At 38.1% G+C, this 27565-nt stretch overlaps 2 protein-coding genes across 3 annotated transcripts in view; one reads left to right on the top strand and one right to left on the bottom strand.

Annotated features, from left to right (window-relative positions):
* Positions 1-1678: 1678 nt before the first annotated feature.
* On the top strand, positions 1679-18754 carry appl2 (adaptor protein, phosphotyrosine interaction, PH domain and leucine zipper containing 2). The gene is made up of 21 exons (XM_026310589.2): positions 1679-1816; positions 3495-3593; positions 4346-4405; positions 5036-5107; positions 6013-6100; positions 6315-6356; positions 6437-6495; positions 6886-7032; positions 7380-7462; positions 7742-7894; positions 9197-9385; positions 9484-9526; positions 9765-9821; positions 10999-11093; positions 13345-13500; positions 13706-13758; positions 13904-14078; positions 14560-14596; positions 14727-14882; positions 14959-15006; positions 15721-18754. Exons 1-21 carry the CDS (start codon positions 1760-1762, stop codon positions 15850-15852), a joined length of 2001 nt encoding a protein of 666 aa, XP_026166374.1. The 5' UTR covers positions 1679-1759; the 3' UTR covers positions 15853-18754.
* The window catches only part of tubgcp6 (tubulin gamma complex component 6), a 25368-nt gene continuing 12522 nt past the window's right edge, over positions 14720-27565 (bottom strand). Inside the window, exons 17-26 of one of the 2 annotated variants that reach the window (XM_026310587.1) lie at positions 25848-27549; positions 25431-25592; positions 23931-24099; positions 23041-23182; positions 22127-22321; positions 21411-21543; positions 20668-20881; positions 19791-19984; positions 18645-18751; positions 14720-14854 (exon numbers count right to left, since the gene is read on the bottom strand). In XM_026310587.1, the coding sequence (XP_026166372.1) occupies positions 18660-18751; positions 19791-19984; positions 20668-20881; positions 21411-21543; positions 22127-22321; positions 23041-23182; positions 23931-24099; positions 25431-25592; positions 25848-27549 (3003 nt within the window). In that variant the 3' untranslated portion in view covers positions 14720-14854; positions 18645-18659. Of the gene's footprint in view, positions 14855-15720; positions 15855-18644; positions 18752-19790; positions 19985-20667; positions 20882-21410; positions 21544-22126; positions 22322-23040; positions 23183-23930; positions 24100-25430; positions 25593-25847; positions 27550-27565 lie in introns of those variants that run through there. The other variant, XM_026310588.2, reaches the window with a different exon arrangement.

Genomic DNA, 27565 nt, shown 5'->3' with positions numbered 1-27565 from the left:
TATGTTTTCTCATTTAACTTTACAAGTATTTTTAGTAAGAGGTGTAAAAATTACCCAACAAATACTTCATAGTGCAGTTCTGTAGTACAGCATGTGAAAATCTGCAACACTGACAGAGACAGAATAGACAGACATTATCAAAAAAAGATGCCATTCACTGTATATATGTCTTTAATACACTTTAATGTGTTACACAGGAGGATAGCCATATTACACTCTGTAATTAAATGGATATTATTCACGTCGGTGCATAATATTTCTGCTTTTCTGGTAGATATTTTCTTTTGTTTCATTGTAGACAGTGTTTTAAGTGTTCATGTAGCCCTGGGTTCAAGTCATACAGCATGTGGTGGCTGTAAATCTGATCAGTACACATGAAAGAAGTACACATCAGTACACATGACATTAAAGAACGTGGTCAGTCATAGTAAATGACATTTGGAGAACACAAAAGGATGACTTTATGATCCAGCATGTGATCAGTCTAGAAAGGGATTTCTTTTTCTGCAGGCCGTATTAGTAATTAGAGAGGCAGTAGTGCCAACAATACCTAGTACATTTCATGCTCTGACAGTCATTTTGTAATTATGCCTAAAATTAAACAAGATGAGAAGTGGATAATCATTACTTCCAGATGACATTTTAACAAGTAGACGTGATTTTAAAAAGCATATGGTACTTCTCATCTATGCTTTAAAACCATTACATTTGCAAAAAATAATTTCTAGATTGTTGCCTTTCCACAAAACATTAATTAAACATTAATTCCACAAATTAAACTAAACAATTGATTCACAGAAAAATGAACAATAGTTATAGCCTTACATTGGCTGCAACATACAGCCTACAAAAGGACATGGTTAAAATCAAACTTTTTGTCAAGGGTCTTATAATATACTGCAACCCATACTTATCTGCATAGTGGTCTTATATTTTATTATGGCAATTATTTTGAGAGTGCCTCATTCTCCAGTAATGACATGTCATTTTAAAATTAGTGTAATTTGGGTGTGATTTTATGAGCTCAGTTTTTAGACATATCTCAGCAATTAAATTAAATTAAACTTAAATTTAACTTGAGTGTTCCCATTTGATGATAATTTATATTTGATTATAAAACAGTTCTGTGGGAAATAATGTGCTTTTTACTTTACTACATGTAATTGATTTCATTTTATATAATGAAATATAGACTTAGCTTATGACTATGGTTTATTGCATTTACAAATTACTGTAAGTGAAAATTGATTTATTAGTAATATAAAATCAAATAACACAATCAATATATGGCAATGGAATGTACCAACAGTTTCTATAATTTTTATTATAATATTTCTGTACTTTTAAGCACTAGCCTATTTTGAACTTTTACTTGCAATTGGAGAATGTTTTGAAATTACACTCTGCAGTTCTTCTTGTAACCACAAGGGGGCACTGTTTTCACTAAAATGGCAAACACGTTGGACGTGCCTTACTTCTACGTTACCATCAACAACTAACTCTCCATCCATGTGTTGCTATAAAACAAACCACAGATTCGAAACATGAATAAATTAAATGTAAAGTCGTACAAATGTGTATTTCACTGTAGTTGTTTAACTGGTCGCTTGTTGTTCCTAATCGTTGCCGATTAGGTCAGACTGGGCCCGCCTCCAACTGCTACGTGTTCCAGTCACCCCCACCCAAGGTACTCTGGGAAACCGAGTCCACGCTCTAAATAATTCAAGCCCTCATTCCCTTCTCCTCCACTGCAAGCAAGATGCCGGCCGTACACCACAAACTGCTTCTGGAGGACGCTCTGCAGGACAGTCCTCAGGTAGGCCGTGTGGGTTTTATCATGTTTGAAGACACGGCTGTCGCACAGAAAGATGCTACGAATGCTAGTTAGCCTGCTAGCCCTGAACTGTCCTGTTCCCGTTGTAACTAAAGCAGTTTCCACTGGTCGATGACAGCTCTCAATTGACACATTGTTATGGGGATGTAGTGTTACTCCTCTGCCAGGAGTGTCTGCACTTTCTGGCTGTAAACAATGTTGTAGGTTGTACAGCTTGTCTTAATTGTTGGTGTTTGTGTGTCTCAGCTGGGTTTACAAAGCTAACTGTTACCCCTCGTCACAAGGTGTCTCCCTGTGTTATAGGAGGTATTGTGTATACCCTATATTCAGACTCCTACGCGAATGATGTGTGTCACGACCATATATTGTTCAACCAGAACCACTTTGCGTTTTATTTTCCACTGTGGTGTGAAGTTAGATTTCGGAACCAGTCACACTGGGCCTGAATCACAGTATGTGGGAGGGGTTTCCATTATTGGACTCCCCTGGAATTAGTCAATACCATCCTACGGGGCAGTGATAGTCAGCAAATACCATTTCTTTTTTGATGCTTACACGAATGCAGTATGGAAATTGTTCTCCATGATCCAGGCCTCATGTGTATGTATCAGAGATTGTGAAGTGAAATATAGGACAGTCTTTAATAACATGTACTTCATATTGTGTCCTGTATTTTCTGGTGTCTGTTGCATCACTCTTTCCCCAAACAAGGCTGACCTCTGTGATAGTTCTGCTTAAGTGCAATCCATGCCAGAGGCACATTTCTCTCCTTTCAGTCTGTCCTACAAATACAAGCTCTTTTAATAAGAAACTTGCCTGATGCATTTCTGAGATACCTTGCAAGCACAGCAAAGGTTGACAGAATTTCTAATTATTTCATGCAAAAGGACTGTCAGTGGAAAGTCAACCTGTGTGAACTGTAAACACACTGGGTGTGTTCCTCCTTGCTGTAGCTGCCCTGCCTTGCTGCACCTGTTTGTAGAAAAAGTTGACACCCAGATATGATTTTTTTTTTTTTTCAGTTTGCATAGGCAGCCTGCAGTAAAATCATTACGCCTTTAGTTTCACTTGAGTGCTGCACATCACTATGCCTCTGCACACTGTTGCTACCCTTATCTCTTTTCCTCAGCATGTCCACTTCTAGCAATGTCACTATAGATCTCCTTTGTGAGTTACAGGTTCCTACCAAATGTGGTTCAAAGTTTTGTTTCTAAGACACCATGTCGGTGTAGTGTTCAATATACTGTTATTGAATAAAACTGGATTGGGAACATTTGAGTCACACACAACTACACCTGAATTGTGATTGACTGCAGTGAGGAATTATTTTTATTATTAAATAAATCTTCTGATTTTTGTTCCTGATTATTCAGTTAATACATTAATTGGGTTTTTCAGTAAAATCTCAGAAAATGAGAATGCCCATTTTGATTCCCCTGACCACAGGAGGATGTCTTATAATTGCTCGCTTTGTCTGATTAATACACCTAAAAAGATTCAGTTTGCTAACATATATGATGAATAAAAGCAGAAAATACACACAACTGGGAACCAGAAAATATTTGACATTTTTACATTTTTCCAGGTCTATTTCTATTTATAAAACTATTGTCTTAACTGTTTATGCCTTAGTCCTATTCATCAAATGTTTTATTTGCAGACTCGCTCCCTGCTCAGTGTGTTTGAGGAAGATGCTGGGATGCTTACAGACTACACCAACCAGCTGCTACAATCGATGCAGCGGGTGTTTGGAGCTCAGGTATTAAACAAAACACAAACACACACTGCTCTCTAGTGTGATTCAGTGAAACAGCCACATGTTTTCAGATGAAATGAAATGATATTTTCTTTTGTCAGAACGTATGAACAGAAATCATAATTTTATTTACCTCACTGAAGTCAGTTTTGGGTTTAACTACAGCATATTGTTAATTTGTACTAAACCAAAATAGTGCTGGTGTCCCAGGTTTTGACAAATACACATTTTGGGTATTACACACTCACGTGAAACCTAACACATGCAAACTCCTCAGTATGTAATGTTTTATTCGTCTTCTAGAAACAGCTAAGGAACCTTAGACTTTTGACCATGACCTTTGGGAAGAGTGTATGTAACACTAAATTATTTCTCTAAAATTTACTTAGTGGTTTAGTGTAAGTAGACTTTGGGTGTAAATAACTGTTTCTGTAGATGGTGTCACATTGTTGGAATGCTGCAGTCACAATGCTTTATTTTCTTTCATGAAAACATACAGAGTTATGTAACATAACTAAAGACCTTTTCTGAAGCATTAATACTTCACTTCTATAGCTGGCATTTATATGATCCCATCACCTTGTGTTTTTTCAAATTAATTCTTTTTAACCCTGACTCCCCTTTTGCCCTTTCACGTGTTTATTATTTTATGATATACCAGGGCTGAAAAGACAATGACAAATGTAAAAGCCTTAATATTTCACATTAATGAGGTTTGTGAACATTTCTTTTTCCTTCTATGTGTTCACCAACAGAGTGAGATGGGATTAGCCACAGAACAACTCTCACGGCAACTTCTGGAATATGAAAAGAAAGTGAGTATGGGTACATGACTTAAGCCCACATGCTTTCTCATATCTGATATGGGCAAATTAATTTAAGTAATTCAGCTAATGTGCAATAACAGTTATTGTACATGTGGATCACATCAACAAAACAAAATGTCAAACCTCATTCTGAGCATTGCGGGATTGCTTATCAGAACACACCCATCAGTATTATCGTTTTCATCTGAACTTCCACGTGTGAGTTTGCACGTGTCTGCCACACCTCATCTTTGCATGTGTCTCTGTGAAATCCCAGTGCATGAAGGAACCTGATCATGTTTCAACAGCAGGTTTATGAAATAATAGTGAAAAAGTTAGGCAGTGTGTTGATTTTTGTGGGAAAAAATTCTTGTTTGCAGAGTGAATGTTGGATAGAAAAACACTGCAGTGACTTGTAATAGATGCACTTTTTAGCTGCTTTATACAAGGACCAAAACTCATCATCTTTGTTTGAGATATATTTGCCTCTTTGGCCTTGTTCTGTGGAGCTAATGTGCCAGATTTCCTGGTAGAAATGGGTATTTTTAACTGTCTCTTAGACCTTAATATATGATAACTTGATGTTGCTTTATACCATTTAATGGTTTAAGCTTTTTTCCCCTCACTATGTCTTTCTAGAATTTTGCCCTTGGAAGAGGTGATGAAGAGGTAATTAACACTCTGCAGAAGTTTGCCAAAACTGTAGGGGAGGTAAGGCCTATGTTTTGTTATGTAGTCTTGCTGTGTGTATTTGTGTGTGTGTATGTGTGTGTGTGTTTGTGCTGTCCACGATAAGAGACATGGAGGATAAACTACTGCACAGTTAGTAATTGGTTGTTTAAATCATATTACAAATATTGCACGTGTGCTTTCCAGAACATGACCTCAGTGAAAAGACCTGAGCTGATTGTGTACTGAAACTAAGATGTGGATATGAAGCATAGTGAGATGGATGGATGGATCAGTGTGTAATGAATAGTTGAAGGAGGGCTCTGTAGGCTCAGGTATATAGACAAAACAGATGGGCCTGTCACTTCCAGCCATGGGGGTCCAAAATCCTGCCCACTCAGCACTTAACAAGGTTCAGGACACACACATCCACACACACATAAGCTTAGGACACAGGCTGATTGTTTCTTTGACCTTTATCTCATCATGTACAGAAGGGAACCATTCATAGTGCACCTAATATGGCCTAATCCTGTGAACTTTAGCACTTTCGAAATCATTCAGATTAACCTGGATATCAGCTTGTTAGATGTTGGAGTGTAGCTTGTTGCTAAACATGAAGAATTAATGTAGGATTTGCTTGTGCATGTGATATGTGAACTTATTTCTGCTTTCAGAGTAAAGAATAGCTTTATTATTCTTGACAAAATGTACTGTAGCGCAGTAATGGCTGTTTTATAGTGTAGGAGAGGCTCTGTCTGCAGTTATACACCCATTTTGCTGCAAATGTTACCTTCCAGCTTGCTGCAGAAATAACTGGCAGCAAATGTCATTGAACATTTTTAGATAAATTGAAATCCCTCAAGATGTTTGGCGAGGGAACATCTTCTGCTTGTGTCCTTGTGCTGCTTTCGATATTTTTACATAATCTGTATTGCCTTGTCCAGCTGAACTCACTCCACTCTGAACTAGCCAACCAGATGGCTGACAGCATGGTCTTCCCCTTGATCCAGTTCCGAGAAAAAGACCTCACAGGTAGAAACACAGAAGCACAAAACTCTTTATCATAATATGTTTTAATAAACTATTACAGATAAATCTGTAATTTCGATTTAAAAGTAGATCCAATTTGTATCATTTATCAACTAATGGCTTGAGATGCCTACTCTAAAAAGCAGTGATGAATCTGTTGTATATATTGTACTATTATTGTGATATTGTAAAACCTGTTAAATATTGAATTTTGCAGAGATAAGCACACTGAAGGAAATATTTGGCATCGCCACTGATGGTAAATACAGACTTTTACCAAATTTCAGAAAGTTTTTGCTGCTTGTAGTTAATATATAGTACTCCTTTTCTCTTCTGCAGAGCATGAGGCAGCTATGGTGAAGTACAGCCGACTGCCCAAGAAGAAGGAGAATGAGAAGGTAATGATATCAGGAGCTTTCTCAGCTTCACTGATGGTGCTTTTCCCTCATTGATTTAAGCCTCTAAAAGCCCTATTGTAGACTTTGCTAATGCTGTGTCAGTGTTTTATAAGCATTTAAAATACGAATGAATGAAATGTATTTTTACTCTACTGCCAGGCCTAAAACCATATCAACACAATGCACTGTAATGGCACAAAAGATGTCAGTCCTCTTCAGTTTGTTAACCTCAAAATGTGTCAGCATGTTTTGTCTTGACTGTGTTACTTGTGTGTACAATAGTAGGACAGGTATTTGCATATGTGAAAATGTGTGTGCAGAGCTCCATAGTCAGTGTGTGTGTGTGTGTGTTATAAGATATGCATGTTTAACCTTCTCTTGTGTGAACAGCTGAAGGCAGACTTGGTGAAGGAAGTAGCTTACACCAGAAGGAAGCAGCACCAGGCATCACTGCAATATTACTGTGCCCTCAATGCCCTGCAGTATCGCAAGAGAGTAGCTATGCTTGAACCCATGCTAGGCTACACACAGGCACAGGTACTAAACAGGTGTTAAACAACAAACTGGGCCTAACTTTATTATACCAGTATTCAGTATGTAAAGAAAAGAATCTGAAACTGACTTAGGTTATAATGTAAACATTGTGCAATATAGACAATTTGGTAAAAAACATTTTTATCTTTGAATCAGTTCAATGTTTCAAATTATTTAATCACTTTAGTCTTTTTTTTTTTTTTTAAGAAAAAAAAATTAAACATTCCTTCCTTCCAGGGAATGTTTCCAAGTGATTATTGTCAGTTTCTAGAAATTCATGTTTCACTAAAAGTGCAACTGTAAAAGCAGATACCACATCAAATAACCAAGGGTTATGTCTTCTCTCTTAGATAAGCTTCTTCAAGAAAGGCATTGAGCTGGTGTCAAAGAAAATGGACAACTTTCTCACTTCAGTATCTAAAATGACACAAAGGTAAAGAACCTTCATGCCGATGTGTACAGGACATGTAAGAAACTACAGTTCTGGAATAAACAATTTAAAGATACGGTGGCTTGTTGTATGTGATCAGAAATACAGAACAAATAATTTTACTCTGATGCTCATTTAGTCATTTTCTGCAATTATTCCATGTTTTTGTCCTTTTTTGTATTGCTTTTTTTGATTATTATTATTATTACAGAATATTTACAGAATCTTTGTGTAAGTTAGTTTAGATAGTGTTTGCCTGTATTTAAACTTTTTCTTGTCTAGTATCCAGGCACAGCTGGACACGGAGGCAGAGGGCATGCGTATGGCCCAGAGGGAACTTTTGTCTGTGGAAGACAATGTCTATATGCCCGATAAGGACACCGAGCCTGTCAATCGCACACTTATCCAGAAGGCTGGCTACCTCAACATTAGAAAGTAAGTTTAATTGCATGCATTGTATCCCTGATATATCCCCATATCCATCTGACTATCATGTAGTGTTCCTAGGTAGTTAATATGTTGATGAATGTCTTTGTTTAAAAAAAATTAAGCCCAGAAGAACAAGGATTGAATTTGTTTCCTTTTTACATACATGTGATAGTTCAAGCATTGTTTAATTCAAAAAATATTGTAGTCTGTAAACTGCAGCAAAAGTAGATTTCGAATGCCTAAATAACAAAACATGTAAAGCAAAAAAAAAAAAAAAAGTTGCTTCTCTTGCTAAGGTTGCTCAAAAGGCGCATGAACACAGTAAACAATGTCTGTCACAGCAGACAAGGTGGGTCAGGTAACGTGTTGACAGTGTGTGCTGTCAGCGTATTGCAGAGTGGATGTATGAGAAGGGAAACTTGCTTAATGGCTTCAGGGGGGTAGAACTGCAGTGTAGCCCACAATGTGATTTAGTGAAATGTCAGAGCTGTCAAACTCAGTCTCTCCCTCATATACATCCAAAGTCTTTGACAAATGTCTCTGACACCAGAGAAAAGGTTTCCACAGAATTGCATTCTGTTTAATGACACACACTGCCAGCAGCCTCAAACACTTGTCAAATGAAGCTGAGTCCAGAGAACATTTGCCTTTATTTTTAATGGTTTCTCAATATTAAGGAGTTAAGTCACTCGTAGCAGAATGAGGTGTGCTCTTCAATATTAAAGGAAATTTATTTGGAAATTTTCTCAACAGAATTTACAGTGCAAGAACAAGGCTTATAGTTGAGCAATTCAAATGTCTCATATGCATGTAGCTACACATGTACAATTGAAATAGCTCAAAAAATGAAATTATTCATTTTGAATAATTGTTATATAGACCAACACAAAAGCGAAAGCAAACACCTATGCATAATTGAACCCTGTGATCACAAATCTCCATTTCTGTGATTGCACCAGGAAGACTTATAGTATTAGCTGTAAAACTACCATATCATTAAAAGTATATTCTAGGGAAAGAATAAAGTACTGATGTTTATATAAATGTCTTGGAAATGTTAGAAGTATTTCTTTGTAAATAAAAAAAAAATTAAATATAGTGAAATAAAATGTAAATGTGCAAAATATTAATACATAAATAGTAATATTACACAAGTTAAAATAATACTGTTTTTAAAGCACCTAACCCTAACCATGATGTATATTTCTTAACCTCATATCTTTTTTTGATGTACTTTGTTTTTAAAAATCACATCCTGCAGCACTGATATTTAGACACTCTTTCTGCCCCTTTTTTTCTGTGGTCTAGTAAAACAGGCCTAGTGACCACAGCCTGGGACCGACTGTATTTCTTCACCCAGGGAGGGAACCTCATGTGCCAGCCACGTGGGGCGGTGGCTGGGGGCATGGTGCTGGACCTGGACAACAGCTCTGTCATGGCTGTGGATTGTGAGGACAGGCGCTACTGTTTTCAGATAACCTCCCCATCAGGCAAAACGTATGTAGTTTTCTCAATGGCAAAAACTGAGTAATAAAAAATGACAGATGAGATATTGGATGTATTTTATATCAATTTATTGTCATTTATGACTGCAGGTCAATGATTCTACAAGCTGAAAGCAAAAAAGAGTATGAAGAAGTAAGTGTGAAACAGGTTATTCAAACAGCTATGTGATTTCTTTATTGTTTTACATGTTCGTTCCAAAGATATCTTCTTCTTCAAGTACCTGTCGCAGAACAGTGGAGGAACTGTCACTTCTGTGGTTTTTATATTGTGCATCTACACATTTGACTGTTCTGTCACAGCTGGTGTCAGTCTAGAGATTTTCAGTCTGAGCTTGAGAAAGTTCTAATGTGGGTCTCTGTTTCTTTCTCAGTGGATCTGCACTGTGAACAACATCTCCAGACAAATATACCTGACTGACAACCCAGAGGTACATGTCAGACATCTAAGAATTAAATCTAAAGAACCCATCACTCTAAATCAACATTTCATTGTTTGTTATGCCTTCACTTATGTTATGATTTGATCAGACTTTTTGTTGTTCCACAACTTTAATTAGTTACAGATATTGGCAACCTATTCTCTGTTAAGACAAATAAAAATAAATTATTGTTTCAGTGCTGTCATGTAGTTCCCCTCTCCATCAGGTTTCACACAGCTATTGCTTTGGATTCTTTTCAGTCCCAGAATAGTGCATGTAAGCAGGAGGCTTAGCTCTGTGATGTTTATTCTTCACACTTTCCAGAAACAGAGAGACACATGTAGCTGTGTCCAAGTGTGTTCTCTCTCACTTTATTTTCTCAGCATGATCACTTAATAATTTGCAATATAGTAATTAATAGTTGGAGATTACAGATACCAGTCATCGGTTTGTGGTGCCACTGACGGGTGTAGTAACACATTCATGGAAATTACATGTCTGTCATTTCAGAGGCAGATGTGTATCTGTATATTTTCTGCTCCATTGTGCACAGCTCATGAAATACCTCTTTCTTAGAGTTGTTGTCGGTGATGAAAATATGTCCTCAGTCTCTCTTAGTGCAAGAGTTTGTGCTGCATTGGCTCACCCACATTTGTATATGAAAAGCTGTCTACTTGTGGCTGTTTTGTCTCTCTTCTTCTCCTCATGGTCTGTGTTAACAATGGAACATTAGATATATTGTTTCCAGTAAATAGATGTAGAAGGGAACTTGTACTCCAGTAAATCTAAAATTAATCACGGATAATGTTTGATTATTTTTACTCAGTTGTACAATTATTTCCAACTTAAATGAGAGTATCAAAGGACTATTTTGTCATTTGTTTTGTCTTTTTTTTTTACCATATTTTGACTCATCTTGGACCTAAGACCTTCAATCATTTCCTTTACCTGGAAAAAAAAAAAAAAACTCAGACAGAATCAGAAAACAGAATAAGGAAAACTGATGCTGTTTTGGGGGATTGTTTTTGGTGAATACAGAAAACACTTAGCAGACCAAGGCTGAGATAATGTAGGCAATTAATCGCAGAAGTGGGTGATTCAGTGGGTTCGGGATATTTACAACATGTTGTAGTTTTTAAATGATTACCCTGCTAATAGAAAGATTGTCCTTATTTCTGGTTGATAGGCTGTGGCCATCCGACTGAACCAAAGTGCCATCCAGGCAGTCACCCCCATCACAAGTTTTGAGAAGAGACAAGAGGGCTCGCCCAACCCTGACAGGTCAGACTTGTTGCTTATATATTAGTCAAATATAGACAGTATTACCTCTAGGATAATGAATTGTATGATCAGTCAATGATCATTTATGTGTCAGTTGTTTTTGATCTTTGAGTAGTCATGGTGAAATACAGGGCAGTTTCAGGGTAAATGTGTTTGGCTCCTTACATCAGGGGGCAAGTTATTTTATGAGTCTGAAACTGTTAATAATTGTACAGTTACACAGTTTATTTTTGTACGCTAAGGATTAGCCAACATGTTAAACTACTTGTGAGGTTTTGTGGTATCAGATCTAGTGATGAGTGAGTAGTGATGTGAAACATGAGCGATAGTGTTTGATAGGGGTGGGAAAAATAATCCTTTTCGATGCGCCGTCGTTCACTTTAAAACGATTCTTAATCAATGTGGAAAAACTTAATAATCGATAATAATATTTGATTATGAGTCCTCTAGTCAGACACATTTTACCACTACCGGACTACTAACGGCCTACATGCATGCGTGCTTATAGCGCATGCGCTCCACGCTACGTTTAGGCTTGAATGAGCTACGCGAGAAAATGGCGGAACAAACAACAACTGTATGAGTGGCGCCTGATTAAATAAAAGCTACGGTTTGGAGACATTTTGGATTTTATGAGATTGATTTAGGGGGAAACCAGGAGTCGACAGATCGGTAAATCTACCGTCTGCTTGTGGCAAATAAACAGCGAAAACAACCAGAGAACTAACGGAATTACAACTTTAATGAGGGCTGAAAAGTGAAGGACGCGGTAGCTATATGTTTTTTCTCAAGCATAATACGTCTTCTGGACTAAAAACTTGGAGGTATTTTGGTTACTGGACTCTTACGGAAAAACTGATATACAACACTCGCCGTTTCAGTCGGTGTGTGGATCTGTAACTACACATCAGCAAAGGTAAGAAGTACGTTACCTTTTTGCTGTGTTTGTACTCTTGTTAATACGAAGGAACTGTTGTCGCTGTGATAATTCAGTTCTGAGTCGGTTTGTACCGTTTGAATCCTGAAGCTTTCTGCTTTTAATTGATATATAGTTTGTCGGACCTTATACAAATTAGTCCGACAATCTTTGGAAATACATCTGGAAACACGTTTTCGGCCCGAATACGGGCGGTGGGATTTTAACAGGCAACGTTAGCAAGTATAGAAACAATAGCCTGGCCAGCAACACTAACATTACTCTTTTCCTTCGAGTCGAATGGACGCCGAATAACGAACGACAGTAAGACCAGCGAATGGCGTCGCAAACTAACGTTAGCTGGTTGTATTTGTTGTAAAACATGCACAGACCGTCTTGCCTTGCGTGGATGAAAAAATGCCGGAAACGCCCGAAGGTTATAAATACAGATTCAAGATTGTATCTGAAAATTATGAATAGGTAGTTAAGTTATACCTTTTAAGGAAACATTCGGGTTGCCAAAGTTCATTTTTACCACAAAATTATTAAAATAATAACAATAATTAGATTGAAACAGGAAGTGACGTCTACGTGCGCCGGCGGCCCGTGTCACGTCATAATCGGCGACAGAAAAAAAAGTAGTGGGTGAATTTCCGAAACCGTTAGCTAATTGAGTGCACTGTATAGCCCACTATGTCGCGCTGCACTATATAGTCACTAATGTGGACATTTGGACACAGCTGAGAATACACGGTGTTATCACCAGTTCTGTGCATATTTTTGAAGGGAGTAAAGGGCAAACGCTAGTTGTAGAAAGATTTGCGAACTTGGGACTGGCATTGAGAAACTTTAAGAACGAGTCAGTCATATGTGCAGGGCTTGTTTTGATCTGATTGAATGACTGGACCGTAAAGCCCGCCCCATTGCAGATAAATGGCTGTGATTGGCCCGGCTCTTTTGAGGCCAGAGGAAAAGACTCTATGCAGGGGTTCCATGACCCTCATTCTTTGACTAAGGAAAGAGTTGGTCTGTCTGGCCAGGCTATAGAAATAGGAACAATGTACAGAAAGCTACAACTTATATGGCTATGCGTCATTTTTTTTTTATTGAATTGTGGACCTCAAAATCAAATGCCTAAATAGTCCCACCCCTAGTTTTTTTGATTGTCATTATGTAGCATTTATACATCACTGTTTTCATGAATCCTAAGAAGCACAAAGTATAGCTGGGTATTTGGGCATAAACCAAAACCAGTCTGGAAATATAGCAGTTACGTTCTTGAGTTTAATAGGTTTTGCTGTGCAGAGCTGATTCTCAATCTCTCTCCTTCGGCAGAGCAAAACCTGGAGGTATTCATGGTGCTAGCAGTAGTACCCAAAAGACAGAGTCTGCTCCAGAGCCAGAGGACCTGATAGCTCCTGGGACTCCCATTCAGTTTGACATCATGCTGCCGGCCTCTGAGTTCCAGGATCAGAACAGAGCCGGGGGAAGGTGAGGAAGTGACTAGGGCAGAAAATTTGTGTGGGTGTATGTTTATGATGGGAATTGATGAGGCACTTATGGGTAATGACACTAATTTCTTGAAAGTTGGTCTTTAGTGATTGTTTTATATTTTCCAGGAAGCTGAATGGTTACTAATGGTGCAGTGAAGTGAGTAAATAGTTTTTGATGGTGTGTGTGTTTCTCTTCCTTACAGACGCACAAATCCATTTGGAGAAACAGATGATGACTGTTCCATAGAAAGTGATGGTAAACATACACTCTGAAACATTCTTTGGCTTCGCTTCAACTTCTTTTGTGTATTTGTACTCTGTGCTCTACATGAATGTTGCTATATTTTGTGTTTACTGACCTTGAGCGTTTCTGCTGCTGACATGTTTGAATATTTCTGCAGATTCCCTCCTGCAGCAGGTATTTGCTGTGCGCTTTCAGGGCTCCATGGCAGTTCGCTGTGGTAACAATCAGGAGGTGATCTATGAGGCTATGAGGCAGGTGTTGGCTGCCCGAGCCATCCACAACATCTTCAGGACCACCGAGTCCCACCTAATGGTCACCAGCAGTAGCCTAAGGTAGATTTCATCAAATATAGTACCATAGGACCACCATATATAGATTGATACCATTTAGAAATTCACTGACATTGTGGATAGAAAACTCGATCAAATCCTTCAGTTAATGTATTTGGCTAAAAAAATATTTGGTGGTGTATGCACAGTATTGCATGTATGAAGTATGCAACATTTGATAGTCATGTACCAAAACTATTGAGAAAATATACTATATTGATAGTGCTGTTTGTTTTATTGGCAGTCTTTTTGGTCCTTTGGTCTTAAAGAGAAACCTGTAATACTAAATTTACCAGATTAAAACTTGGATAGTCTTTTTTTTTTTTTTTTTGTGATTGTCCAAAAATTGCTCTAACTTGTTATAGATCTGTTAAAACTTATAGCTTGTCAGAAAGAAAGACAAGAGTTTCCAGGTCAATGCTAAAGTATCATTGCAGTGTTTTGTTATATTCCCATAAAAGTTTCTATTTTCTCTTTGCAATAGACTGATTGACCCTCAGACTCAGGTTACAAGAATAAGTGTAAGTATCACAAAAGATGGAGCCAGTATTTGGTTAACACATTTTTTTCTTTAATAAGAGGTTCACAGTCATGTTTACTATAATTCAACTCCTGCCACAACTCATCTGTCAACACTCATCATTCCTTCAGTTCCAGCTTGGGGAGGTTTGTCAGTTTGCAGCTCACCAGGAGAACGGGAGGCTGATGGGATTTGTGGTTGAGGGCAGAGACTGGAGTGACGGCAATGAGGAGGGAGAGCCCTCGTTTAGCGCCTTCATCTTTGAGAGCAACACAGAGGGTGAAAAGGTCGATACAACAAAAACTGGGAAAATTGGGAAATGCACAAATTTATATTGACATTTATCTCTGTCTTTGTATTCAGATATGTTACACCATAACCTTGGCAAAGGATATTGCAGAAGCCAAAAAGGTAAGAAAAACATACTTAGAACTATTGAATTTAAAGTAAAGACCCATTACTAGTTTCTTTTTTTTTTTTGGTTAATTATTTTTGGCAACTAGAAGACAAAGGGGTTTTTTTTTTTTTTGTTTTTTTTTTTTTAAAGTGCCAAGGGCTACAGCATTATGGCACTGATGACTATTTGTATGAGACCTATCTTTATAAACATTTGGTGCCCATTTAAAATAATAAATGTTAAGGACTTATATGTTCCCAGACCCAGGAACAGTGTCCCTGTAAAGTTGAGAATGTGCCCCTGAGTTACAACTTTTAAAAGAAAACCTTTACCTAAAACAATTTCCTGTATTTTATCTCACCCTTTGTATAAATTTCCATTTATTCATTTTCATTATCTTTAAAATTCTTCACTGAAATGTTTTGCTTTGTTCTGGTATCTTTGTTTTTTTTAAAAAGCTTATTCTCTTACATCTGATAAAAAAAATATAAATGTCTACATTTTTCATCTTAACTTCACAGTGAATCACAGTTTAGTGACAACAAAGAGACTCAAGATGAAACCAAAAGTCTCTAAATTAGATAATTTAATGAATATAATTACACAGCTAACCTCCTGTAGCCTTATGACAAGCAGTGGCTATACTATAGGTACATTCAGAAGATTAAACACAAAATGGGGAAGAAAAAAAAAAAAAACTATAGTTCTTTCTTTCTGGATTTTACAAGGACCCAGAGGCCCTGGCCGAGCTGATGAAGAACATGCCTCTAACCAACGATGGGAAGTTCCTGCTGCTGGAGCCTGAGATGGGCGACACAACGAATGGAGCAGGACATGAAGATCTGGAGTCTGAGGCCTAATTCTAGTCCAGACCAAAAAAAAAAAGAACCACCACCAAGGTGAGAAGTCTTTCTGAATGACATCTCATCATGACACCCTTTCAGCAACTCTAGGACTTTAACATCTATATTAAAGACTAGTTTACCTCCACTGACCCTGTATTACTAGATTTTCAGTTTGCTGTAGTGATAAAAGCAGAAGTCAGTGGCAGGCCAAGTTACCTGGACCTAAAAGCATATCTTGTGTGTTCCATTAGATTTGCTTTTCCACAGACCAAGCTGTAGCAGGAGTCTTTGCATTAAGAGTGTTATCGTTTTTTTTGTTTTTTTTTTTTTTAAACCACTAAAGATGGTACTCTCATTAAAAGGGACACTATGTAAGGACTGATTGGGTTTAATATCCCCAGCCATCTAACAGAATGTGGTCGATCATTTGTTTCAGTTTAGGTTTACATTTATTTTATGTTTACATAGTTTGAGGTTTGTTTGGGGAGTTGACTCCTTTACTCTGTTTTACATGTTAACTTGCTCTCATGCAAATACCTGGTGTTTATTTCTTTATTAGTCATGTACAAAAGTTATTTCCAATGTTTATATCTGTTTAACAATAACACAGACTGGCTACGATTGCACTAGATGAGGAAATTGAAGGATCAGTGACTTTTAAGACAAGAACTGATTTTAATCTGCAGAGCAGCGACTGTTGCGTTACTAGTTATCCCGGCTGTGTGAGTGTATTTGTCTTGAAGCAGTGGATAGAGTAGGAATGAGTGATTAGACCTAAATGGGTTTTGTTCTGGCTGCACTCTTGCCCCTGAAGTTAAGACTTGGCTGTGTTATGCACTCCGACTAAACTGCACTAATGTTGTGCAACAAATTCTCCACCAAAAGTACAAAACAAGTCTTCAGATATGCCAGCTTGATACTCTTTAAATAATTTTTAGTAAAATTAAAAATTGTTTGCACTCCATTTCTTAAAAGCCTGTGTAAATATGATCTGAGTGTCTATAGGATTTTTAATTAGCCAGCTGCATTAAAAGCTTTCAGATTTAATATGCTACGATGGATGCAGTGCATGATTAAATTATGGCGTACTCTCTTGTTGTCTTTGCAGAAGATTAAAACCTCTACACTGAGATGTAATGCTAAAAATTTCTACTCAATGTTACAGTAACGCATGTAGGCAGACTATAGTGGGGTATTAATTACTGAAAAGCAAGTCACTCTTTGCTCATATGTTGGAATGCAAATTAAATCAGAAGCAAAACCCACTGAGCTGAGCTGTTCGCAGTGCAGTTTTCTTTAATTTCAGCCCATTTGAGCTGCAACACTGAGTGAATAGTAGAAGGTCATGATGCACTACGTGAATGTGTAAAACAGAAGAGGTTAAATGTTGATTGTGAAAGTTACGTTTTCTTTTTCTATTATACATCTCTGAGCTCTTGGTAGAAACCTGTTCTCACCAAGGATAAAGTGTGGATATTTCATGTACAGCTGCCTGCTCTACTGGTGAAATAATGTATAATGATAATGTTGGATTGCTTGTGACTTTACATGTTGTAATTGAAGGAATAGTTTGACAATTGGGTAAATGTATATATTCACTTTATCAAACCAGTAAGAGAATACAGCAGCCAGTAGCTTTGCCCGAACTGAAAATGGAGGTCTTTTCATTTGTCAAATGGTACCAAATCTGTCTACCTATAATTCAAATCCCAGTAATGTTATAGCATGTTTAGCTCATCTCTAGAAAAGCACCTGCCTGCAAATACTAAAAGCTGCGTGCTTTATGACCCTCACTGACCTATACTTTTCCATAAACTGCTTCACTGCGTAGTTACGCAGACAAACTTCCCATGTTGAATAAGCACACAATTTACAAAATGTCAAACTATTGCTTCAAGTCATAATGGTTAAGCATTTCTCTTTCTGTTGCCTGGTGTAAATTTATATCAGTAGGTCTCTTCTGATGCTACAAAGACAATTTTGTCCTTCCAGCAAAATTGCCTTCCTCTTGATGTCGCTACACTTCAATCACACAATTAATCTAAACTACTGGACGACCTTTGTGCATCGGCTTACAAAAGTTATGGATGTTTTTCTGAGTTTGGCAAACTACACTAGCTGGCACCCGTGGTGTTCCTATGAATTGATGACTTATTACAGATGAGCTATTTTTGCTTTGTAGACGATGTAAACCAAATTTTTGCAAAAAATCTGGTATGTGTGGTGTGGAAAAGAAATTTCTGTAACATAAGGATGGAATTTTCTTCCTTCACCCCCTTTCTTTAAGTGTCTGAAGTTGACAGAATCCACTAACTGTAAGACTTTGCACTTAATTTGTCCTAGTTTTCTAATACCAATGTTAACATGCAATCTTTAATTAAAAAAAAAAAAATCTCACTTGGCTAAATGTCTTTTCGTTACATTTACTAAAAGTACGGTTCATTTGTATTTACACATAGTTGACATTTAATTTATATGCACTCAAAATTTATGACCATGTGAGACATTGCAGTCAACATTAGTATCATCTCAACTACAAACTTTGGCAATGTATACACTTTAGAGTCTAATTAAACAAGAACATAGATGTGAAATTCATATCTTGCACATTGATGCAGGTTGACTGCCTAATTTGATTTCATTGTCAAATTCATGCCCTAATATACAATAGAGTGAAGACCCAAAGCCTATTTAGTTATGTATTTTTCTAAAAAATGTAAACATTCATGGTACAAAATGAATTGGATAAGTAGCAACAAATAGCCTGCATCATGTGAAACATGAAATTAAGCTCATGTACAACTTACACAGTGGCGCACACCTCAGGACTCTTTGTAGTAGTTGTTAAAGTTAATGCGAAGAAGGAAATCTTCTAAATGAGGCTGGTAGCCTCTATTCACCAGCTTGGTGACCACTGAAAACAAAAAGAGGGACATTTGTTAGTTCTGGGATTTTTTTCACGTCACTTGAAGAAAATACATGGCTGATAAACACATTGATTTAACCAAGACAAATTCAACAGTTTAAATAATAAAACAACAATTAATCCAAAGATTTATAATCACAGGAAGGGGAAACACCAACCACACAAGTAACTAAGTGAATGTACTCATGTAATGCACTTAAGTAACACTATGAGATACTTTAGATTATTTCCATTTATGTACCTTCAAAATAGTAGTTTAATGTAGCATTAGTGTATGTTTCATCCTGCATTTATCTGGTGGCATTAATTCCTTTGCTGATTCAAATTAAAAGTATTAAATAATTGAGGGATTACAGATTAAGATGGAAAGCAATCTTTAAAGTAGTTAAAATTAGACCCAGCATTACCAGCAACAATCAAGCTCATGCATGAATGTGTTCATGATCAATAATCCAACATTTAGACATTTAAAATGCTTTAAAAATGGCAGCCTGTGTTGTAGGTTTCTCCCGTTTCCTGTCTCTGCAACTTAGTGACTAGATGAAGGCTAACTATTCTAATATCCAAATTTTAACTTCATAAGACAATTTGTATATTTTTGCTTTTTACAGTATCAAACATACACAGCATATACACTATAGTCAAACATTTGGACACACTTTCTCATTAAATACAATGACAAAATGTGTCCAGACTTTTGTCTGGTGGTGTACAAAATATGGATAACAAATATTTAAGAGATTTTCTGGGCTTTTTGATGCTTTCTCAGTTTGTTTTATTGCTGTGGCTATTTTTCACTTATTGAATTGATGACAAGTGTATGCTATCATCCTTTAGTTTTATAATTGATAAACAGAATCAGCTGAATCATTAAACCGTCCAATAAAAATGTGTTGAATGAATCACAGGAAAGGAGCAGAACTGCTTCACTTTGATGATCCTTTTCTCAGAATTTATTTGCATTTCCTCGTATTTAAAAAGGCTAAATTTTCATGAAATTGGATTCAACGCAATATTCTATCCTTACCTTTGAAGAGGAAGTGAGAATAATACTTGAAGGTGTTGTATGACTGCTGCATGGCAATGAAGCTGGGGTGCACTGCCTCCCCCTGCTGGCTGTCCCAGGGCTGTGCAATCAGTTGGGCCCGAAACTTGAGAATCAGGCTGAAGATGCTGTGGATGATGTTCATGACTGGAGCTGCTTTCTCTGTCAGCAAACCCCTGAGGAGTTGAGAGTGCAAAGTCTAAGAAACATGACAAGAACCTTCAAACTGCCTTTCAGACAAGCTGATAACCCAGAAAAGTTTGATAAATAAATTAGAACACGTTCTAATGTGAAATTAGCAAATTACTGAATTTCCCCTTAGGGATTAATGAAGTACTCTTCTTCATTCATAGGGTTCAAATGGTAGGCTCAGATCCAGCTGGTATTTCAATTAACTTGTCTTAAGAAGGCTGAAATAATTTCCTGTCAGTTAAAGTATAATTTTAGGAAACTAACCAACAAATGCTATCATTAAGGGCCAAATACTAATTTGAAAGCATTATTAATTCAATCATTAAATGAGGCTAAAAGGACCAAGTGCAGTGTAACTTCCTTCTAAAAGTGGCACATGCGTTTTTAAATCAACTGCATACTCAAGTGTATACAGCACGTACTTAATGTAGTTTATGCAGTCAATCAGTTTACAAGGTTATCTGTGCCTCCTCTCACATAGGGTGCACAGGCTAACAGCTGAAATGTTTTACTGTATTCAAGGGGAGACAAGGACATTTGGGCTTGTTCCAAATTGTTTTCTCCTGCAATAAATCAAAGTACATCATATCACCTATTTTGTGCACACAGATGACAGCAAACATTATACTGCAATAAATACTACAGTATGCGCATTTCCCAGCCTCACCTGAAGATGGCTCTGTTGAGGTAGTCTGCATGTGTGTGGTGGATGGCGTCTAGGTCGCTGGCAGTGGCCAGCTTGGCTGTGAATTCGCTCCAGGACACTTGTAGGATCTGGTTGGCGATGTATCCTTGTATCACCTTGACAAAATGCTGCATCTCATGTCGGTATAGCTGCAGCTGACGGAACTGCACAGAGTGACCGGCCCCTTTTACCAGCGCTGAGAAAAACAAAGACGTAAACAGTGCTACAAGCATGGAAAACACCAAACCTTTGCTGGTAACAGACTCACAGATGTGAGGATCCTTTCTTATACATCTATAAATCCAGTATATCAGGGCTCTTTTTCACTGTTTTACTGCCTGACAAAAATGGCAATTTGAGCTGTCTGCTCTTGAAACATCTGACAGGCATTATTTTACTTTTAGGCAAAAATCAATACACATGAATCAGTAATGAATAATCCATATGCTAAAGAATTGAAAGCTGAAACTACAGTTATGATAATTGTATTCTCAAGCACTTTGTCACTGTGGTTATCTTAGTCTGCTTATGACAAGAAAATACTAAACATACAGATGCACAGTTTTTTATAACACTCACTAGTATGAAATACACTTCATATAAATAGGAAATGCAACATTCCCCTCTATGAATATTTCATCAACAACTGAAACACAACAATAGGAATCTTAACTCATCCTTCTTAAAGTTTGAGCAGGGCCAGGATTAACGCCTCATCTTCTCACCTGTTCTCTTGAGGTGGAACCAGACATCGCGGAGGCTCCACACCATGTGTTTGAGCTGCAGCAGGAACGAAAACAGGCGGTTGTACTTGTTCATGCAGCTGTCCGTGATGATGATGTTAAGTGGCCAGTCCACCTGGGGCATGGCATGAAAGAAGAGAGAAACACCAAGACAAGGGGGAGAAAAAAAGTGTGTGAAAGGGCGACAGCAAGTGAGTGTGAAAGAAAGTAGATTAGCAGTCAAGAAAAACAGGTAAAGGGAGAAATGACAGATGAGGCGAGGGAAGGGAGGGAGAAAGGTGCGAGTGTAGACACGTTGATGAAGGAGGTGAGAGGATTGTGAACGGAAGACAAGTGGTGAGAGATGAAGGGTGGAAGTGAAAGGAAAGAGGAAGAGATGTGGGGAGAAAAAGAGGGAAGCAAAATATACAAAGCAGGAGACAAAGAGGGAGGGACCCTCAGCAGGAAAGAACAGTCATGAGACAGATGGGAAGGTGACAAACATGAGTCAAAGAGAGAAGACAATAAGTGCAGTATTAGTCACGGTGCATGTCATGCAAAAGACCCAACTCCAATCAATCTCCTAGGCATTTAAGTGTGTGATAAGCTCATTTTCCACACCCAGAGCTGTTTGTCAAAACATGACAGGTTGTCACATTCAGGCTGCCACTCAGCCAAGGGTACACTCTTTCTTACTCCATTAAAAGACACTGCCTCACCTTGTAGCGTAGCTCCAAACAGTTGAGAGAGTCAGGAGCATGTGGAAGGAAGGTCTCTGGGAGGAAGCGAAGGGCGAAGGTGAAGTTACTGGCCAAAGGGGTGTCTCCATGTAAGCTATACTGCAGGGCTTTACTGAGGATGGAGTTCAGGACCAGGGGGGTCAGCAGCTCACCGGGGGTCTGCCCACTGCCCAGCTGGAGACATCAGTCAAACAGACACACAAAGATCAAACGTGGATAACCATTAATAGCTCTACCATCTCAAATGCTACCAGATCCTAAAAGCTGGCAGGTTTTCATTTCAAACACACACTTCGGATAACTGATTACCATGATCACCTCCCTTTCCGGCTGAAGGGGTGCTAATGACTGAAATCAGCAACAAACAAAAACCTTCTGTTTCTTGAGCCTCCAGAGACAGATGTACATGAACATTTTAACTGAACAGAACCAAGGTGTTATCAAAAAGCTGCATGTGCTATTTCATGGCAGGAAGCTTGAGTTTGACATAAGCAGTCCTGAAATCTGGCAGTGATTTATCATGTGCTGCAAAACAGGAGCAGAGAATTCAGAGATAAAATACGATACGATAAAATACATGTTTAAGCATCAGTAATGCTGAAACCTGCAGTATTTGATGTTTTGGAGATCAGGGACAGAAAAGCTGTAACACAATGTTGACACATTAACCCTTAGAAAGTTGATATGGTTAGCATCTTAGCAAACAGATGCCTATTTACACATCCAGCAGACACAAAGCAACATAAGCATTTATTTAAAGTGTTTGTCTGCCTCAATAGCATATTCACTATTCAACATTTATCTTCTCTGAAAAGGCAAAAACAACAAAACAAACATCTACCTCCTGATTCTGTGCATATCAGACACGAGACAACAGCTACAGTTTAGATCACCTTTTCAAAGATCAGATCACTGAGGGACTGTGCAAACTCTCCATCCTCCATCAGCAGGAAGTGTCGCAGTGCCTCAAAGTGTCTTTCCACCCCCAGCTCCACAAAGAAGTAGTCCACCACAGCCTTGTTCACCAAAGACACACTGGAGATAGACAGTAGGTGAGAGGATGACCAAGATAAGGTGAGGAAAGTTTTGACACAAGAGTCAGGACTTAAATGATGCTGATTTGCAAATTTGATACAAGTTGTGGAGATGAAAGAAGTTAGCTCTGATGAAAGCACTGGGACTTTTCGTGGCTATTTTTCAGTTTCAGTCCCATTACTTTAAATTATTCCTAAGCAATTCACATTTATATAAGAGTGGGATTTAGGAAAGGTTCCCTTCCATTGAAAAGTCAGCAAGGAAGAGATACAAAAATAGAGATAAAAATCACTGCCAAAATCCACTCTGTCATCTACGCCTGAGATAAAAATATGTTAATAAAAATTTAGGGTTATGAATTTCAACACTGAATATACTGCACCCCAGTGTGTGCCTAAAGGGATGAGATGGCCATTTCTTTACACAAAATGCACACTGCTAAAATGCACACTGTGCAGAAGTATTGTAGGAAAAAACTGGGAACTGGCAAACTTCCAGTTTCAGACAGGAAAAAAGGAACCAACAGAGGTGGAAGGTAATAGGAATTTAAATGATTCATGCAGTGCAAAATATACACTTAGCTACAGTTTAAGTGGATTTAGGAGCACGAGATCAGTAAAAAAAAAACAAAAAAACACACCTGCATTTTTCTAAACATAGTAAAAAGTAAAATAAAAATATGTGTTTCTCAAATACTCCAAACTTTAAAACCATCTCTTATAAATAGAATGTCTTCAGTGACACTTACTGTGTGATGAGCGGTGTAGTGACAGAGTGTTTAATGAGAACTGGCAGGGAAACCATCTCGCTGAGTTGGACTGCAGTGGTGTCTGTAGCTCTGCGCAGTGTGGGGTCCATAGGAATTCCCCATGGGCCCCGGGTTACCTGCTTCAGCAGCTGACACTCAGGGGATGAAGCTGTGAGAGAGAAAAAAGACAGGTATGTTGCTAAATAAATATCACTCTGGAAATGGAACAGATTTAATAACTAAGAGTTCTCCAGAAGAGGTTATACAAAATAAGTAAAACAAACAAATAATCAACACCTCTTACATTTTTTTAGTAGTCTTTAGTAAAAAAGTCAAAAATGCTCTGTCTCAAATGTTTTTATTGGCTTCTATGATATTAAAGTAAATTTCTTTAGGTTTTTCCACTGTTGGTTAGACAAAAAAAAAATGATGTGACCTTTGAGAATATTTAAAGACATTTGTTTTTACACTTCTGCTTATGTAAGTGACACATTCATCATAATGTTTACTGCAAAGTTAATTCATAATATATTATCATCTTAAACAGCTTATTTTTGTTTGTCACATAACTTTGCTAAACAAAGTCAGGGTTCTGACTTGATCAGTGGTGTGGAAGATGCATTTGAGTGGATTGCGACTGATTTCTTGAAAGCACTGGAAGCTGGCATAAATAATGGCAACTTCACTGAACTATCAACATAGAGTGAAAAATGTAGGACTTCAACACACCCTGATGCAACCAAACATGAAGCAGACTTAATACCTTTATGAAATATCAGTTTTTATGCAGGCTCTTTGCCTGCTGCTAGAATAAATATTTAACGGCCCCCGGAAATGTATCATTCTTGAACATGTAAAAAGAGCTTGTTTTAAATTTACATCAAATAAAGTTTCAATTTCTTTGCAATATAAACTGGATGTTCTTAAAAATACATATAAATTTCATTACTAAATTTCAGAGAGTAAAAATATATCATTTATATATATCATTTAAAAAAAAAAAAAAAAGTAACCAACAACTTTATACAACACATGCACTCAGTTATCTTGTCTCACAGCTCAGATCTTAGTTAAGCCTGTGATACTATTTACCAAAAAAGATGTTATTTCACTGTGTTTACCTGACTGAATTTTTTATTCAATTAGTTATTTTACATCACTCTATATTCTTTCCTGCAGTTAAAACGTGCAGTTCCCCAAGGTTTTGTTTTGGATCCCCTTCTGTTTTAGCAATTATCTGTAGTTACATTGTCTCTTCTATTGATAGCAACATATATATATATATATATATATATATATATATATATATATATAATTTAGAATTGCAGCAGGTATAAAACACATGGTTGTCTGTATTCATTCTCCAAAGGTGGTGAAATTGTTTCACTAATGTTTGGCCCCAATTAAAAAAAAGAAATTTAAATACAAAGAGCTGAATCTTTAATATCATACTTGCCTGTAAAAACTATGAGCTAGTTTTTTTTTTTTTCCAAAACTTACCCATTAGGTTGTAGCAGTCTTCATAGTGTTCCACCTCGTACTGAGCAGACAAAGCCACAAGGTATTCCTTCTCAGACTTTTCTCCAGGAGACATACTGAATCCAGCAGCCCAGGACCCTATGCCCTGAACCAGCAGCTCACCAGGGCTCTCTAACTTAGAACCTTAGAAAAGTAAGAGACAAATAGAACACACGTTTTCAGTGGGACCCTAATTTATTGTGTACTATTCCTTACACCAGAGGGACAGAGCAATAAGCCACCATATTGATCTTTCCAAGTATGGAAAATCTTTAACACTTTAATGCAAAGGTAGAACTATATACCAACTAAAACTGAAGACCTAAAAACAATTAACTGGGTGGACTAAGTAATGAATTATAGATCCTCACAAATGAGTGTTTTGTGTATCACCTATACCTTTACTATCTTCACAGTCCTCCATTTTCTGCTGAGTTCCACTGCTTTTGCTCTTCACCACACAACCAATGCCAAGTGAAGAATCTGATGAGTGGCCATAAGCACTCCCTGGTAGTGCAGAGCGTTTTGGCTCCATCCCCAAAACCACACAACCTACGCCCAATGTTGAATCAGAGGAGTGGCCATAGGCGCTGCCTGGTAGTGGTGACGGAAGTGGTTCGGTTTTGGACACCACACATCCGATGCCTAATGTTGAGTCTGAGGCGTGACCATAAGAACTTCCAGGCAGAGGGGACAAAGGTGGTTCATCTCCAGATACCACACAGCCTGGTTGAAGCGTGCTGTCTGAGGCATGCCCATGCTTACTCCAGCGAGGTCTTGCTTCAGGTATGTTGGAAACAAACTCACCTACTTTTATATTCGAATCAGAGGAATGACCATGGGTACTAGGAGTAGGAAATGGTGCAACTACATCTGAAACAAGCTCCCCAACTTTGATGTGGGCATCTGAGGCATGACCATGGACATTCGGAGTAGGACGAGGAGCAACAAATTCTGAAATGTTTTCACCAACTTTAATGTGAGCATCAGAAGAGTGACCATAAACACTGGGAGAAGGTAGAGGAGCATCAACTTCTGAAACATGTTCTCCAATTTTCATGTGGGAATCTGAGATGTGGCCATGAACACTGGGTAATGGCAGGGGAGTAGTTACATCAGATACAAACTGCCCAACCTTTATGTGAGCATCAGAGGAGTGTCCGTGAATGCTGGGGGAAGGTTGAGAGGCAACATTTGAAACCAGCTCTCCAACCTTTAGATGTCCACTGGAAGCATGATCATGAGTTTTTGTCAAGAAATTATTTTCATCAACCTTATCTTGAGTATCTGAGCTGTAGTCTTGACTGTTAGCCTCAAGTGGTGTAAATTGATGGTTAGAACCACTCACTTCTTTGTTGTCACCATTATCAGGACCTTTCTTGGGAGAGGCAGAAGGGGCAGTATCTACTGCTTCATTTTCTTGTGTAGGCGCAACAGATTTACTCTCAGCTTTTGCATCTTGTTCACTTTCCGATATCTCCACTTTATTGTTCTCCACTTCAGTGTCCTGTTCTGGCAAAGCTTCTTCTTGTTTGCAGTCTATTTTTGAGGCACTTCCCTGCCCTGAGACTTTAGATGGAGGTCTGGAAGCTCTGGATATATTTTGGGGCTCCTCAGGGATATACTGGCCTGGAGCAAAGCTGGATTTGGAGGCATGACCAAAAGGGTTGGCTTTGGGGACACTCACATCCACTTGAGACATATTCTCTCCTACGGAAATATGAGAGAAAGAGGGGTGGTTGTGAATCAAATCAGGCTGGACTACAGGTCCCCAGCGAGAGCGGGGCTGTCCTGAGGCTTGGCCAGCAATGCCCTCAAGTGGACTAAAGGGGGCACTGAAGTCATAGTCAACAAGTTGTGCTGTAGGGCAGGCTTCAGGTAGGTCAGAGCCGATTTCTTGTAGAGCAATATCAACCTGCTGACTATCAGGATTTGGTGACTTTGGAAGAAAATCATTGATATCAATGTTCTCAGAGATGAGAGCAGGGTCTACTGTGAGAGCAGTGAGTGTGGATGAAGATGGATCAGGTGGTGGTGATACACCATCAGATTCTTGGGCCTCAACTGGCTGCTTCTCAGACAGCACCTGAGTTGGAGACACCTGGTAAGAGAAGTTG

This window comes from Mastacembelus armatus, chromosome 6 (genome assembly GCF_900324485.2).
Source record: "Mastacembelus armatus chromosome 6, fMasArm1.2, whole genome shotgun sequence".
Lineage (NCBI taxonomy): Eukaryota > Metazoa > Chordata > Actinopteri > Synbranchiformes > Mastacembelidae > Mastacembelus > Mastacembelus armatus.
This window is presented reverse-complemented; position numbering and strand designations above follow the sequence as displayed.

Excerpts from the sequence above, each read along its gene's own strand:
- appl2 (XM_026310589.2), top strand. The coding sequence starts at position 1,760 with ATGCCGGCCGTACACCACAAACTGCTTCTGGAGGACGCTCTGCAGGAC. Across the intron at positions 7,895-9,196 it reads GGCTACCTCAACATTAGAAA|TAAAACAGGCCTAGTGACCA; the intron begins GTAAGTTTAATT and ends TCTGTGGTCTAG. Across the intron at positions 13,501-13,705 it reads CAGAACAGAGCCGGGGGAAG|ACGCACAAATCCATTTGGAG; the intron begins GTGAGGAAGTGA and ends TCTTCCTTACAG.